At 41.5% G+C, this 17,484-nt stretch overlaps 1 protein-coding gene across 1 annotated transcript; it reads right to left on the bottom strand.

Moving 5' to 3' along the window:
• Positions 1 to 1,394: 1,394 nt before the first annotated feature.
• SLC60A2 (solute carrier family 60 member 2) lies at positions 1,395 to 14,553 on the bottom strand. Its single transcript, XM_007426589.4, has 4 exons — positions 14,042 to 14,553; positions 11,860 to 12,028; positions 8,971 to 9,087; positions 1,395 to 6,343 (listed from the first exon to the last, which is right to left on the bottom strand). Exons 1-4 carry the CDS (start codon positions 14,357 to 14,359, stop codon positions 5,127 to 5,129), a joined length of 1,821 nt encoding a protein of 606 aa, XP_007426651.1. The 5' UTR covers positions 14,360 to 14,553; the 3' UTR covers positions 1,395 to 5,126.
• Between the last annotated feature and the right edge of the window lie 2,931 nt (positions 14,554 to 17,484).

Below are 17,484 nucleotides of genomic sequence, written 5' to 3'. Positions count from 1 at the left end.
CACAACCACTTGCATGCATCTCACCCCCTTTGCGCTACGCTGTGGCTCTGGGGTTTTACAGGAGGAAGAAGCAAGCCTCACAAACAGCCAGCAGCTTCCAATGTGAGCTGCAGAGCGTGCACCAGAAGCACCCCTGGAGAGTCCTTCAGTGCCCGGAAGCGCCCCTGGAGAGTCCTCAAGTGAGCAAAGGAGGGAAGGAGTGTGTGGTGCGTGTGAGTGAGCGAAGGGGGAAGGAGGGCCAAGAAGTCCCTGAGCCACAGCATGGCAAGCAGCCCCAGAGCCATGTGGTTCTGGGGCTGCTTGCCACCCCACAAGGCAAGGTGTAAGGCAGCCAAAAGGGCAGAGATGGGGGAGATAGCTGGGTGGGTGGAGTTGGAGGCAGTCCCTTCCCTTACTGAATCTCAAGGCTGGGGGGGTCCAAGCCAGAATGGCTTGTATTTGGATGGGTCCTCAGCCAATGATCAGTGGAATTCACTTAACAATGGCAATGGGGAGTGCCGGGATTGCCATCACTAAGCGATGCAGTCACATGATGTCTTGCTTTACAACCATATTGCTTAGTGACAAAAATTCCAGTCCTAATTGTGGTTGTAAGTCAAGGGCTACTTGTACTCTTAATAACCATCTCCAAAGCCATAAATCAAAGGGAGTTCTCGTTTTCCTGTTGCTCTGTCTTTATATCCAGCTTTCGCTGCTGTAAAGGACCACTGGGGGAAAAATATCTTTGTTCTGTTACTGCCACAGAAATATCCTCATCTGTCATGAATTAGTATGAATTTTGCCACTGCCTTTCCTCTCCAGAATTATTTGTCTCCAGCACACTATCCATTTTTTAAACCTAAATAAATAAATAAATTCCAAGTTTCTATTGCCTACAGTTCTTCACTATTAATTGTGAGTCGTAAAATATACACGGATTATTTTTGTCAACTTAAAATTTAGCCCTGAGGTTTCATTTTCTATTTTTACTTCCATCATGAGCTCTTTTAGTCTTCCTAATGTACTGCTAAAGAAGTCCTATTTACTGCATATCTCAATATAGGACTACATCACTCCAACAATAATCTTTTTCATATCTTACAATATCCTGTTTTTCCAAATTCAGTTCTTACAGTAGCTTGTTTATTGTAAGGTTTTCTCAGAAAAGTGATGTAATGGTATGTGGGAATGACCTTGAGAGACGAGGGGAAGAGATGCTGCCTAGGGAACAATCAGATAAAAGGGGGAGGAGCCCGCAGCTGAATAACAGGCAGAGAAGGAGATTTAGAAAGGATCTGTCCTAACTTATCAGGCTGTAAAAAGAGATGGTGGGAGATTTGTATTTTCAGACTTGCAAGATTCTGTTAATGTAGCCTTACAATAAAATAGAATTAGCTCTTGTGTTTCCTGTCTGGTCTACCTGGGAGGCTGACAAGTAATCAGGTGTCCCAGCACATCCAATAGCCTTAATTGATTCCAAATCTAGCGTGATCTACACCAGAGGTTGGCACACTATGGCCCACAAGCTAAATCTATACCACTGCCTGTATTTGCACAGCCCGTGAGCTAAGAATGAACAGGCAGGTGACATGGGCCTACCAGTGGCCTCCTTGCTGATAAGCCAGCGCCATCCAATGGCTGCCATGCTCCTTGGGCTGCAGACCTGCTAGCCACACCCACAGAGGCGGGGGGGCAGGATCTGGCTCTTTACAGAAAAAGCTTGCTGACCCTCTGTCTACACAATCAAAAGCCTTGCTGCGATCAATAAAGCAAAAGTAGTTGCCTTCTGAATTTTTAAAAATTATCTGTATTTATTTACAATATTTTACACCAGACACTTGCCTGGGACCAACAACATGGTGAAATAATATTTTTAACCAGATTGTGGAATACAAGGCGACAGGGTACTATACATACCTTGTCCCTGGCATGGAGCTACAACAGAAAATTTCCTGGGGAGGAGGGACTCTCAGCAGGCCCTCTGTGTTTATACTGGGCAGGCAGAATCAATTTTGGCAAGATGTAGCTCTGCCATCTTAGCTGCCAGCCATCAGCTTCACTTGGAAGCTTCTCTCCAAGCTTATCTTCCCCAGAATCTTGAATAGTGTTTAAAAACTCCACCTCTCATGCTGATACTGATACCAGCCCATCTGCAGCTCCACCTTCTATGACAACTTTCCTGTGAGAATCTAAACTAGCCCTACTCTTAGTTCCCTATCAACAAAGTAACCAGAGTTTTGTCTGGGTGTTTTTATGGATGCACTAAGCCCCAGCAAAATGCGATGACAGACAGCAGGCTCATCACAGTACTTGTATTTACATCAATACTTTCTAATCTCTGTATCAATGTCATATCCATATTATTTGACACAGAGTGGTTAATACATTAAAACTTTGGAAGAATAGAAAATTAAACAGTTCAATGGGTATTTCATCAGTACTTTCCTATTTGACAGCTTGCCTCTTGTTCACCTTCTATTGGAATTAGTTCCTATGTATCTTTTCATTCTACAAGCATTTATCATTTTAGAATCCCATTTGTAAAGAGTATAATTTTTCTATTGCTCATCATGTTTCTATATTTTCCATGATTACTCATGAGTAGTCCTATCTTAGCTATATATTTTTTTATTTCTCTTGTCTTCTTAAAACCTTTTCAAAACACTCATCTATTTGTTGATATTCTTCATGAAATATTTTTCCTTGTCCTTTCTTACTGGATGTTTAAAGTCTGTGTTGACTCTTACATCTTTGTTGTTGCCCAAGACTTTCATCTTTTGGCTTTCCCTGGCTATGATAGCTTATTTTGAAAGCCAATTGGATTCTTTTTGAAATGTTGGGGGGGGGGGTGTTTCCACTTCATATGAAACTTTCTAATGAAAAATCTAATACAGCATGTTCACGCTTGATTCCCTAATAAACAGGTCTTTTATTTTTATGCAAGAAAAATCACATTTTCCAATCCCCCAGTAAATAAACTCCCTATTTCATTTTTATTACAAAATTATCTTAACATTGGGAACACACAAGAAAAAAACACAATATCCAAGCAATAATTGTAACACTTAAGGCAAATACCATACTGCAGAATACAACAAGGTATCAAAAGGTACAAGTTAAAGTGTAGGGCAGATTCATATTTTTTATACTGTGAACTCCAACATGCACACATCCAAAAAGATGTGATATATATATACACTGTTGGGAGACATGATTCCCCCAGTGAATACTAAGGGTTACATCCAACAACACATAAGAAAACTACTCATTGCCATTGGATTCCCTTGGTCTCCTTCCCCCATGTTTAGATCTGCACCCAAAGTGCTTCTAGAACAACTTTGGTCATATGTATTAGTGTACAAAGAGAAGGGAGACTCTAAACTCTCAGGAGTGTCCATTCCACATGTAAATTAATATAACTGGAGACAGTCCAGTTCAAAAGCTGTAGTAATAGTTGTAGTTCATTATCAAGTAAGAATAAGAATCCTTAAAATGATCCCAGCCATCAACACAATTCAAATCACCATTTACTATAGAAATATTATTATTGCATTTTAATTATATGTTGAGTCATTTTGCACTTAAAATCATCTAATTCTGGCAAATATTACCAGTGAGTATTTTGATCAAGAGTTTTAAAAATTATTAAAATTTCAATCTGCAACATTATTTCTCCAATGCTAGTCACAGTAAGGCTTTTTTGAATAGAAAGCACTGGTACCATCCTTTAGAGATAATTAGCACTCTGGTTTTTGTTTACATGCAGACAATATTTAATTTGAAGAAAATCACTTTTTCAGTTAGCCTCCCTAGCCTGATTATCTCTAGATGTTATGGTTTTAAATTCCTATAATCTTTGTCCAACACAACCGAAGGTCTTGCTGATTAGGAATTAAGAATGTTACAGTCAAACACATCTAGAAGGCACAAGTTGGAAAAGGTGGCTTCAGTGCACATCACCACCTCTTGACAGATTTGGAATTTTCAATTAAAGTTGTGTCCAATGTATCTTAACAATTTCCTGTAAGTTAATTTTTTAAAGATACTATCAGTTTTTTTTACTAATTTATACTTTATAACAGAATATCTCTGAGGGATAGTTTCTTAAACAGTTTTTATTTTAAAACTGATTCATCCAAAGAAGTTACATAAACAAATCAAGTACCATAGTATCATGCCATTTAAATATAAGGTCACTTAATAGTGCAGCTGTGATGACAACAGACACACCACTTTATTTATAATTCCATACCTGAAAATGCAGGTGAGAGAAGCAATCCAGTTTGCATTTTGAACTGATCAAGTTCCTGAAGCACAAATTCACCTTCTCTACCCATTAAAGTTTGCAGTGGACTGCAACATTTTAGAAACCCCAAAACCGGCCATGGGATTCTCTTTCTCTTGGGATTGCATGTGACCTTCCTCCTGCCTTTCAAGTCATGTCCTGAGATTATACTTCATCTTTGCTAAACTTGATAAGCATTCTTAAACCCCAACTTTTTCAATCCACAGAGTTAACTATTGTATCAGTACAAGCCCAAATCTCTTTCAGCAAGTATTTCTATTGTAAAAAGTGCTTCTGAGCAAAATTTTAAAATACATCTTTCTTAATTTAACCATGACTGTGGTCATGTAATTATTTTTTAAAAAATCATTCTTTTTGTTAAATAGGGTAGAATACACCTATATTTAGGATGCAGTTGAAACATGTGGAACTGTGAGTTAGAAATGCAGAGGTCTGCTAGGATTGATTCCCTGGATTTATCTTGTTTCCAGAGATGACATCAATTGAAGATTCTTATTCTTCAGCCTCTTGTAGTACAGTAACACAGATAATAAACATCTTGTGAGCAAACAGTATGAGAAAAATACATAAGTTCCATTTATTCATTCTAATTAGAGTTTTCACTTTCCTGAAGAAACATTAAAATAAGAAATGAAGGAAACATTCTACTTCGTCTTTTAGTCACTCATGGTGAAATAAATGGGCTCCATTCCTCTTGAGTAGCTGCCATTTTCCTCATACTATAAAGTAAAATGGCCTTACTTAGAATTCAGCAAACTTCTCACCACTATTGAAATACCGTATGATCTTAAAGTTGAAATTCCTGGTTTCCTAAAATCCTTTTGCACTAAAATATGACAACTTAATCATTTTTACTTGAACTCTTTTGTCTTTGGGATCTGATGGCAAGCACAGGAGAACTAATTGACAAATTCCCTGAAGGAGGATGGCTGGAGATGGTGGCAGTCAGTTCTCCTCGAATTGTCTTAGAGGTCTCTATGACAGAGTTCTGTAGTGTGTCATTCATCTCAATTACTTCAAAGTCTACTTCATTCCATTCTCTGACTTCATTATCCTCATCATCATCTTCAGGATAAGTGTTGGACAATAATGCTTCTTGAACTTCCCTGTCTCCAGCATCCTTCAACTTAGCATCATAAGGCGATGTCGCTAATTTATATATCACAGGGAACAGTACTGCTGTCATGACACCCGCTCCCAATGCAGCATACATGAGCACTGGGAGAGTAGGAAAATATCCTTGAAGGAAGCCAACCACTGCAGGAATACACATTTCTCCCAGAGCTGCACCCATTACAAACATTGCTGCAGATTTCCCTTGAACAGTAGTATACTGCTCCATCCAGGAAATACCACTAGGAAAGATAGTAGCCATTGATGCACCATACACCGCAGACCCAATCCATAGAGCAATTGAATGTGTATTGAAGAGGACCAAGAACAGGGCTGACACAGTGGAGCCTATGATACTCATCAGGATCATAGATCCAGGATAAGAGCAGGTAGCAAAGCAGATTGCTAATCCTCTGCAAGCAGCAAATGTTCCCCAAAATAGAGAGTTCAACCCTGCTGCTTCTGCTTCTTTCATAACAGCATAGGTTTTTGCATAAGTAAAAATGTAGGAGCCATAAGTTACCTCCGCTCCTACATACCAAAAAAAAAACACAGAAAGAAGAATGATGAGAGCATGGTGATATTTCGCAATTTGGTATTTCTGCACGGAAGGCTTTGTTCTGCCTCGAACAGGAATGCTCCTCAAATATAAAGTAAAGAAAAACAATGCGACAAGTAAGAGATAAGTGCCAATCACAGCATACGACCATACAAAATTCAAGTTTAAATGAAGCTTCGGCAACAATGTAGCACCACGAGAATTCATAGCTGACTGATTATCAGCACTGCCACCTAGATGCATCTGCAATCCAACAGTAGAACCACCAAGTGCCATTTTCGCCAGGATGGGAGCCACAAAAGCACCAAGGGCAAAACTGAAATGCAAGGCCTGTATGTGTGGACCAGCTTCTGCTCGCCACGTGTCCAAAGCAAGAACATTCCCACCTGAAAAGTAAATAAAAGATTCAGGGTCAAATTTTCACATTAAGAGTTTCTTAGAGTTACATGACATCTTCACTACACACATGCCATTCTCTTCATATTCCAACTTTTATCTTGTCAAGTAGGTACTACGCTTTTGCAATTGTTTTCACTAAAGCAATCTTCTCCCTCACTCTCCTGTTCCTTTATCATTCCAGGTCATTCCTGTTTTCAACTGTTGGGAAAATAACCATAAAGTCAACAAATCCATATACCAAGGGCAGGGAAACATGTGATCCTCCAGATGTTGCTGGACTCCAATTTCCATCAGACCAAATTAATGTGGACAGGAATGATTTGAACTGGAATCTCTAGAGGCCAAAGCTGTCTATTGTTAAGATGTACCAGGGCTGGGGAGATCCAAATTCAAATCTATCCTCAGCCATGGAAGTTCACTGGATGACTTGGGGACAGTTATTGTTTCACAGCCCAAACTATTTCCCAGGACTGCTGAGGAGAAAAACTGAAGGAAAAAGCTGCTGAGAAAAAGCAGAATATAAATCTAACCAAAAATAATACAGTAAGTTCCACAAAAACTGCCGTTCACCTGATACTCTCCTATTCTTACAGAAGAACCATCTCTTCTGTATGCTCTCTCAGTCTTTTGATTTCTTTAAATTTCTTTTCTTATGGCTACATTTTCCTATATATTATATTTCAACGAAACACAACTTTGGAAGTGGCCATTTAGAATATCAATTCCAGCTCCTTGCTAAGTGCAGGAATCCAAATTAAACCGTTGTGTCCATCTTAAACCCAGTGAAGGGAAGCCCACCACTTTCCTGGGTAACTGGTTCCATTATTCCACTAAGTGTTCTTACAGCTCAAGAAGTTATTTCCAACTTTCAGTTGGAATTTTCCTTGCTGTAACTTAAACACATTATTTATTTATTTATCATATTTTATAGCTCCCCATCTCACACAAGGTGACTCTGGGCAGCATTATTCTGTATCCTGCACTCTGGAATAATAGAAAACAGGCCTTGATCTTCCAACTATCTACTCTTCTGGTATCTGAAGAGTATTATCATATCCTCCCTCCTTCTTCTGCAAGGTAAACATTCTTAATTTCTTCAAACTCATCCCTGAATATATTTGTTTCTCCAAATCCTTAAAGTACACTGTTCAGAACTGGACATTACACAAGCTGGAGATTGTAGAAATGCAGAATAAAGTGGAACTATTATTTTCCATGATTTCTAAGCTATACTTCTGTTCATTTAATATCCACTTAAAGGTTTAGCAGGGTCAGACCAACTTAGACTACCAAAGAACTATAGGGCTGTATGTTATCTGGCAAGCCAATTCCATGCTGTTGTCAAAAAAACTGCATGAAGGTGCCCATGTAGTCACCAAGAGTCACAAGAGCATCTTTATCTCATTTGCAGTCACATCACATTTTTGAGTCACATTCATTCTTCATATCTCCCATCATAGGCCCTATACATTTCTGTTGTCTTAAGTGAAGAACACTGGCTTTTTCTTGGTTTAAATTTGTTTTGTTAATTTCAGCCCATTTTGGTAACTATCAAGACTATTTCTGCCTTCTAGAATATAAATTCTTCCACCCAAGTTTGTATCAGCCACCTAGTCACTTTAGTCTCCCCTCTCCACCATCTTCACTGTAGTTGACCAGTATTAGTTGAGTTGCTTCAGACATTTGGTTTCTAAAATTTTACTTTCTCTTCTCCTTTACTGTCTTGATGGTCTGTTCTTGGCCCCTAACTATGCTGCCTTAGCATATTGCCTGTGACTTTCTCAATATATGGTGACACTGTAACAGGAGTCATATTTTCTATCAAGCATTCCTTTCCTTCAATTTGATATCTGTCCATGAACTCTGGTAAACAGGCTGCCAAGCACTGAAAATCTGTAGAGAGTAAGGAAGATGATCTTGATATGCAGTTCTCTATCAAAGCCATCTTCCTTACTCTCTAGACAATCTTTGTCTTTCTCCCTTGGTCTCTTGCTCAGTCCTAGTCTGAGTCACCTCTCCATGTCTCTACCACAGAACTATAGCATTTCTCTTGATCTCCTCAGCAAAAACAATGGTGTCCTGTAAGCTCTAGCCAGAACATTGCTGAAGAACTTCAATCACCAATAATTGAAAGTTGGATTTATCACATAGTTGAACTATATTTTCAGTCCACAGAATACCCCAAAACAACTTGGTCACATCAACTGGGCGTGACAACACCCATGTAGACAAAATTCTCTATAATATATCTTGTTCCTTTCAATGAATGCATCCCATCTGCATGAGCATGTATGCAAAGAAATCTTTCTATATAAATATCAACTATCTCAGGATTAAAATACATATAGTTCTTAGTCTCTAAATGTCCCCCCCCCCAAAAAAAAGAGCACACAACAGGAAAAGGCAAATATAACCAAGTGGTCAAATTTAGTTTGGCCTTTGGTCAAGTAAGGAAATATGCAGATTCAAATGCTTTGTGCATAAGATACACACTTAGCAATATAAACATAATTTATATAAAGGAATGCAACACAGTCCTGTTGAATGATCCCAACATGATGGAAGGAAAATGTTGATCATGTATTTAGTAAGGGTTCTTTTCTCTTTTTTTTACCTGTATCCAGGACTCCCATTGCAAAACCAATGACAGACATCACGGCTGTTAACAAGAGGGCTTTCTTACACCATGGAATACTATATAGACCTATTGTTGTACCCAGCATAGATAAGCCTATAAACAGAAATAATTAAAAATGTATTTCAAATAGAACATTTTAAGAATTAAAACTGCTCATATTTCATTCTAAATCCAGTAAATTCAAAGCCAGTAAATTTTTGATTTGTATTTACAATTATTACTGAATCATGAAGAAATACAGCTTATTTAATGTAGCAATCTTATATCAAATGCAGGCATGTTTTAGGCTGCAATCATATGCATTTATAACTTGGAATAACTCCCACAGAACTCTATGGGGCTTCCTTTTGAATAGTACATTTTGGTTGCCTTATTAGTTTCCAGAAAGATGCTCAATGTCTAGAAAGCACTGCTTCAATAGTTTAGCAATATAGAAGCATAGAAAACAATTCACTTACTCAGATTGGAAATTGTTTGTCATCCTTCCCCAAATCCTGACCTCTTCAGAATTCTGAAAGTTTGTTTATTTGTATGCTGTCCATTCCCAAAGACTCTAAGTGGCTAACAATCACAAACTTCATAAAGTAACCCCTCTAACAACAACAAAAATAAATTCATCCAAAATGAATAAAAAATCCCAAGATGCTATCATAAGAGATAAAGCAAAGCATATGAAGTCATGTGTCCACCACTACATCCACATTCATAACATGCTTTCCTTCTCAGCTACAAGGAAAAGCCAATTTTTTTCTCCTCTCCCAAAACCCAGGAGGGAAGGGGTTGACTGGATCTCCACAAGAAGGGACTTCCAAAGCATAAGAGCAGCAATTGCAAATGCCCATTTCCTAGGTCCTATCAGATGGCATTCTTGAAGAGGTGGAACCTGGAGGGAGATTACCCTATTTGTCCTGATTGGATGGGAAGAAACCTGGAAGAAGGTGGTCCCTCAGATAACCAAATCTGGAGCCATGAGAGCCTTAAAGGTGACAACTAGCACCTTGAACTGCATTCAGAAGCCAACTGGCAACCAATGCAACACCCAAAGCAGTGGGGTCACCCAAGTATAATGGGAAGTAGCCATCACTGACCAGCCTACCATGTTTTATACTGTTACTTCCAAATGCTTTTCAAGGCAGCCCCATGTCCAGTTTGTTACAGTAATCAAAATAGGAGGTGGCCAGGGCATGAGTGATTGTGAGCAGAGCTTCCTGATTCAGGAATAGTACACAAAATGGAGCTCTGGAAAAACCAATTCCAAATACAACTGAAGGGCACTAGACTAAGGAAGGAAGCCTTAGAGAATATAAGAGCTTAGACTGAATATTCAGTAGCATTTGTATGTAATACAGTAATATCTCGGTTCACAAACGCTTCTGTTCGCGAACAATTCGGTTCGTGAACAGCAGTGTTCGCAAAATTTTGATTCCATTCACGAATTCCGCATCGGGTGACGAACACGACCCGTGGCCATTTTCCCTGCTCGTGGTCATGGCTTCCTCTAGGCGAGATCACGGTCGCAGACAGACACTTGCTGTGAAGCTTTTTGGTGTTGCCTCAAGCAAGGTTAGTGTTCTCTCTCTTCATACTGTACTGTACTGTACTTTCATATTTTTGTGGTTAAAAAAAAAATACATATGGTTCAAACAGATTAATTTTTTATTTACACTGAGTCTTATGGGGAAATCTGATTCGGTTGGCGACCAATTCGGTTTGCGACCAGAATCGTGGAATGCATTAAGTTCGTGAACCAAGGTACCACTGTAGATCTTTATATGTAACTTATTTAAAACTCCTAAAACCCACTGTCTGAAACCAAGGCAAAAGGATTGGAAATACTTGAACAAGTGCACAAAAAACAGCCTGAAGCAATACTCTAAGTAAGTAATCCAAATAAGGAAGCTATCATAAAAATGTACTTCCTTAATTCTCTCATGTTAAAGAGGAAATGGCTTACTTTTCTAGTAGATGAGATTGCTGAAGAGGAAGTATCAAAATACTTCAGTTCTCTGTGCTCCTTATTTTGACATAAATTGTTCTGGGTCACAGCCTAGAGTCACTGGCCTAAGACTTTAAGAGTTCAGTCTTGACACTTCTCCAAAGAATATAGCATTAGATATTACAAGTGCTGCACATGTTCTATTTTGCTGAGGGTTTCCACTGCAAAAAATGGGATGCAGTAGATGTTTGACTAAACACAGCTAAAACCCAGATTAAAAACAGACTGATTTATTGGTTGGTAAGACAGCAGTCAGAATATTGTGTCTAATTCTGGGCACTACATTTTAGAAAGAGCACCGATGGGGGCATGTGCAGAAGAGAGCAATCAAGAAAACAAAAGGCCTGCAAGGAGAAATTTATGAGGTGGTGGACTCTACTCTTCTGGAGGTGTTTAAACAGAGGCTGGGATGCTCTGTTTAATAGCAGATTTCTGCAGAGAGCTGAACTACATGATTTCAAGGTTCCTTCCAACACTTTTGTTCATCCCTGTAATGGACAACAGTTTGCATGACGTCAGAATACCATCAGGAGGAGGTTAAAGCAGTGTTTCTCACCCTTGGCAACTTCAAGCTGTGTGGACTTCAACTCCCAGAATTCTGGGAGTTGAAGTCCACACAGCTTGAAGTTGCCAAGGGTGAGAAATACTGCGTTATAGGGAAAGAACTGATACAACAACTATCCCATTTCTGATCAGCTAATAGAAGGATTTTCAACTTTGTACATCACACTGCTTTTGTCTAATTCTAGTTATTGTATAACACAGTACATCTGCAAACACAATTACTAATTCACTTAGGGGCAGATATGCAACACGTATTCTGCAAGGGCAACCATCTATATTATTCATATTTATTTTTTTCCACTTACCCAACAGTAACTGGGAGTTCATGCAGTCAAAAAGTATTCCACCAATTATAGAACCACCAAAGTATCCCAGTGAACGTCCCACAAAGATATATGAAATTTGACTGACATTTTTGTTTACATTTGCAGCCAGGTCTTGAAATGTGGGCCCTAGAATAGCAATAGCCATCCCCTAGAAAGAAAGAAAAACAATCAATGGGAAATCAAAAACAGCTGCTGCTCTTAATAAAGCTTTGCACAATTGTTCAAACAATTCAATAGTTAACTTACAACCTTCAGAATCCTCAGCATGCTCAATTGAAAGCAAGGCTGACTGAAGATAATGGAATACATCTATCTGCACTGACCTGTTAGTGCACCATAGAATAACACTCTTCCTCCACAATTACCAACAGGGTGCTTCTATGAGACTACAAACAAGACCTGGAAGCAGGACCATTCCCATTTATGGCTCCCAGCAACTGATATTGCTTTTTGTGTGTGTGTGTGTGTGTGTGTGTGTGTGTCAGTCAACTTTAACTTTAAGTCAGTCTTGACCCCTGGCGACTGCCTAAACAAGTCCTTGCAGTTTTCTTGGCAAGGTTTTTCGGAAGTGGTTTGCCCTTGCCTCCTTCCTACGGTTGAGAGAGAATGACTGGCTCAAAGTCACTCAGCTGGTTTTGTTCCTAAGGCAGGACTAGAAGTCCTGGTTTCTACCCTGATGCCTTAACCACTACACCAAACTGGCTCTTTCGTTGTTCTTTTAGAGTATCATATACCCATCATGACTAGGTACCATAATAACCTTATTTAGGTGTCACAAAAAAAGGGATGAATGAATTCATTACATAAGCTGTATGGATAAGTCCAAAGTTGCACCTTATATTTTATTAAAAGAAGCAGCCACACTTACAAGGATAGTTGTATTGAAGTGGACTTTGTGTGCATAAGCATTAGGTTGCTCACAAACTCAAATTCTGCACCATCTCAATTGAATCTCCCATAAAGATCTGCCAGAATAGAGAAATTTCTTTCTCAGAAACTCTTAGATTGCCTCTAAGAAGTTTCTTTCTCAGATCATCAACTACCAAACTATATGTAGCAGGGGATCCATGCAACAGACCTCAAGGATGCCTTTTGAAAACAGGCATGTCAGCATGGAAATAGACACAGTATCAAGTACCCAGCACTGGCAAAAGGCACTCCAGGCCAGAAAAACCAATTCTCTGGCTCAAGTTGTCCATTTGGATCAGTAAGCACCTCCATGCTTAACTATTCCCTTTATCCTTCAAGGGGAATGCAACCCTATCCAAAATAGATTAATCATCACTATCAAATCAAATCAGACTTCATTATGGTCATTCACCAGCACCACTGTCCAAAAGGATCTGCTAACAGGACCTTCATCTTACCGAAGCTAAACTTCCATTTACTGACTTTTATTTAGTCCTTTGCTGAATTCAAGTATCTTTGTTAGAGTTTTCAGCGTCTCATTAATAAAGAAGGAGCCAAATAACATCCCTCCACAGCATCTCAGTCCAAGCCTTTAGTTAATCTCACCTAGTGGTTTCATGAAAGACATGATCTACTCATTAACAAAAGGGAGTATTTTACTTATTTTTTAGCATGGAGGTTAAAATGCTGGTTCGCAGTCAGGGTTACCAAGATGACCACAGCATTCACCAAGTGCTTTTGAGCCAGATACTATCCCTCAACCCAAGGTAGGTGCTTGTTGCAAAAAATAAAACCAGGAAGACTTGCCAGGCATGCCACTTTAAACTCCCAGAGTGAGAGTGGGATGTAAACATGCATCGTAATGTAGTGGTGGGGGTTGTCATCTCCACCATTACACTGAGTCTACTATATGTGAGGCTTGAACACCAGGCCAAAAGGCTGAGCGTCTGCATTTGCCCGAACTCCAGCAGGACAACGTTTCCTTCTTAAGGAAGACAGACCCTTGGCAGCGGAGCAGCCCAGTCGGCCTGGGGCCGCGGATCTGCTTCCGTTCACCTGCTGGCTGCCACTCTTTCAGGGGCGCGAGAGGGCAGCGCCCACCCTGGACTTCTTTCGCTCCCAGGACAGTGCGGGCCGGGGCATAAGGGCAGGGCGCCGGCAGGGCAGCGGATCGTGGCAGGGAGATGCCGGCTGTCTCCCTGCGCGCTGGCTGGCTGGCTCGCTCGCCCGCCCGCCTTTCTCGCCTCCTTACCAAGCCCAGGAAAGCGGCACAGAGAGCAGCCGAAATGCACCACTTCATAGCCCGCCGGGAAGCCGCCACCGCCACCGCTTGCCTTCCCGCGCCAAGGCCACCTCCTGCCCGGCTTCTTCGGCCGCTGCCATCAGCCACCTTTACAACCGGCTGAAGGGCAAGCCGCGCCGAGCTCCCAGACGGCTCCTTCAAGGGCGACTCTCCGGCGGCCGCTTTCTCCGCAGCGGCGTCCCCGAGGGCTGCTCCCGCGCCGGCTTCTCGCGCTCCATCTTCTTCTAGCCGGGCAAAGCGGACCTGCTTCTTCGCGCCCGCCGCCATGTCTACACTCAAGGGCCTCCGCCGCAGAGCCGTGCGGGCAACACGTGACCGCCCAATCCCGGAGCCAGCGGCATTTTAGCCGGGGGAGAAGTGCCTCCCTTAAGACTACGATTCCCAGAAAGCATCGGAAACCATTTGCTTACGCAGCGGGGGCTGCCGCGGCAACACGCGTCCCTTCTGTTTTCACGCCAAGGTTGGCGAATGCTCCCATTGGCTAAATTTAAGAGGATTATTTTGCGATCCCGGTTATGACATGACCGACGCCCAATGAAGCGAAGGGGGCGTGCCCTGACAGAAATTTAAGGTTAGGTCTTCCCGCCCTCTTGCTGGTGACTTTCATAGCTACGCTTGCCAAATAGGGAGAAAGAGAATTTGGGATATATTTGGGAATCGAGCGAGCGCCGAGGTGGGGATATAGTGTAGCGAAGGAGATTAATCCCTTGGTGCGTGCATGCATGCATTTCGGTCGCCTTGTGGTCTCCTTTTTTTCCTTCACCGTGGAGGAGCTGCTATTGTCCCTACGTGTCATTAGGAAACGACAGAAAAACGTGCAAAACATAGGGTTGATTGCCTGTGCAAAACCATGTCCATTCAGAAATGAAATAGCGCAAACGAAAGGACAAAATGTTCCTTATGACTCTTACGGTCTTACTGTAACGAAAAAGCATTGCCCGCAAACCCCGAATCGGACGCGGGGGAGTTGTTGGGTGCTGCTAACAGTCGGCTAAAATTGATACGGACAAACGTATCCTAAGATTGCATCAGGACTGTTTCCCCGGGACGCCGCTCTAGTCCAGCTCCCCGTGCGCCATGCGAAGGACAGGCATCCTTTCCTTCAAGCCTCCGACAAGAACAGGCAAGGATGTCGGGCTTGGCTGCGGCCCAGGACGCCACGGTCGCCGTTGGTCTCCGCAAGCAGCTCTCCCTTCGCGCTGCGAGGGATCAAACGAGGAGTCTCGAGGCAAAGGGGAGGAAGGTGCGTCGCGCGCGAGTCGAGGTCTGCCACGTGTACGGGGAGGAGCAGGGCCACCCGAGGCGAAGAAGCGGGAGACGGGTCCCGCGGCGGCTCCCCTCCGAGAGCGCTCCGTGGGACAAAGGTCGGCAGGCCTCTCGAGACCGGGGGAACAGTCTAATTGCCGCGTGTTCGTGAAGGCCGCTGGCAATGCAGCCGAGGCCTCAAAGGAGAAAATGCTCCGAAAACAAGATTTTTTTTTTTACGCTCGGCAGGTGCCGCTGTATTCTAGGCACCATTTGCCTTGCCCCGCCTTAGGCGCCTGCAACTAAGCTTGGTCCCGTTCATGCTTCCCGGGGGCTGAAGCAAGCAGAGGTGCGCCTAGTACCGCTTCTGATCCATAGAATAATTTGGGAATTTTGTTCGAGCTGGCCGCTGCGCACAAAATTAGTGTTATTCGAAAGAAAAACAGAATTTGGCCCTTGTATTAAAATCTCATGTCCAAAAAGGGTTTGCCCGCTGTGTACATGGATTGATAACTGATTGGTGTGATTACAGCATGGGTACATAAATTTGCAGCTTCACCCACTTGGTGGAAAGTGGAACCTTTTATAATTGACAGAATTGGACTACAAGGTTGCAGTCAGTAAGTTCTAAGACATAAGAAGTGAATGTTTTTCAAAAGCAGTGTTCTGCAGAGGCCAATGGGAATCACTTGTCCTTCCTTCTGTCCCTTGGCTAGCTAGCTCGTCCCACATCCTTTTTTTCCTAGTGCAGTCAATTGCAGCTGTCCTTGGGAGCAGAGAACAGGAAAGAGGCCTTGCTCAGACTAACTACTCCATTCCTCTTTCACTGAAGGTTGGTCCCATTTCCCAGAATAAACATCAGATTCAAAAAGAATCAATCTTTATTACATACAGCAAATAGAAGAACAGGAAGAAAATTGGACCAAAAATAGGTGAAATAAATAATTTTCAATTACTTTTGCGAAGGGTGATTGCGGACAGTTGCTCCATCAATCCAGGGTCTCCCACAACACGCACACGCACAAAGGCACAACAACCCAGGTCACTGACTTTAAAATAAGGCAAAACCCCCAAACAAAGCTAATACTGTGTCTAATTTTAATAATCCTAATCAGTGATTCCCCCTCCTCCCCTCCTATCCTGCCTACAAGGAGTGAGTAAAGAATTCTGGGAGTATACACCAAGAGTATATACTCTCAGCAGTGTCACTGAGTCATAAAGGTCATCCCAGCTGCTCAGCTAAAACAAGCAGGCAATATATTGGACAGCAGCAATATATGAAGATGCTGGAGGTGACTTATCCCTTTAGTGCAACAGCAAAAGCATAATTTCATATTGCATCGGAGAAGGCAATGGTAAATCACAATTAAATTTTGAAGACAACCTTTTAATAAAAGTTATTCAATTTTACACTCCAACCACTGATGCAGAAGAAGTTGATGAGTTTAATGGTCCTGTTCAATCTGAAATTGGCATAACATGCAAGCAAGATGAGTTGCTTCCAAGCTGGAAACATTAAGGAGGAAAAAATGGGATGAGTGGCCTAGGAAACTGAAATGAAGCAGGAGAATAACTTAATAATTTCTGCCAGTCAAATTATTTCTTCATTGTAGTCTTCCAACAACCAAAATGACACCTGCATATATGAGCATAACCAGATGGAGTTCACAGAAATCAAATTATGTTATTGGTACAAGAGATGGAAGAACTCAGTTATAATCAGAAAGGCATGGCCAGGGACTAACTGGAACAGATCACAAACTGCTGATATGCATATTCCAAGTCAAGCTAAAGTGGAAGAACAAAGCCATCCAATGTCCACAATATGACCTTGAGTAGATACTCACCATTTCAAGGAGAGGATCAGGAATCACTTTGTTAGGGAACTAGAGAAACTATGGAACAAAATCAAATAAATTGTTACAGATGAAGAGAGACTGCCAAAGACCAAGGAACAGAAGAAACCAAACTATATGTCAGAACAAATGGTGGAAATTGCCAAGAAGAGAAGGAAAAGTCAAGAAAGGCAAAGCTCTCGGGAAGGAACTTAGCAAAGAATTTCTGAGAGCTGTTAGAAGAGACAAAAAGTAGTTATAAAACACCTTTAAAAGACATAAAAATGGAAACAGACACAGAAAAACAAGGAA

The sequence above is a fragment of the Python bivittatus genome, unplaced genomic scaffold (assembly GCF_059951505.1).
Source record: "Python bivittatus isolate LINGU-HERP-01145 unplaced genomic scaffold, Pbiv_v1 ctg000020_np1212, whole genome shotgun sequence".
NCBI classification, from domain to species: Eukaryota; Metazoa; Chordata; class Lepidosauria; order Squamata; family Pythonidae; genus Python; species Python bivittatus.
Note: the sequence above shows the minus strand (reverse complement) of the source record. Positions and strands in the feature narration are given on the sequence as shown.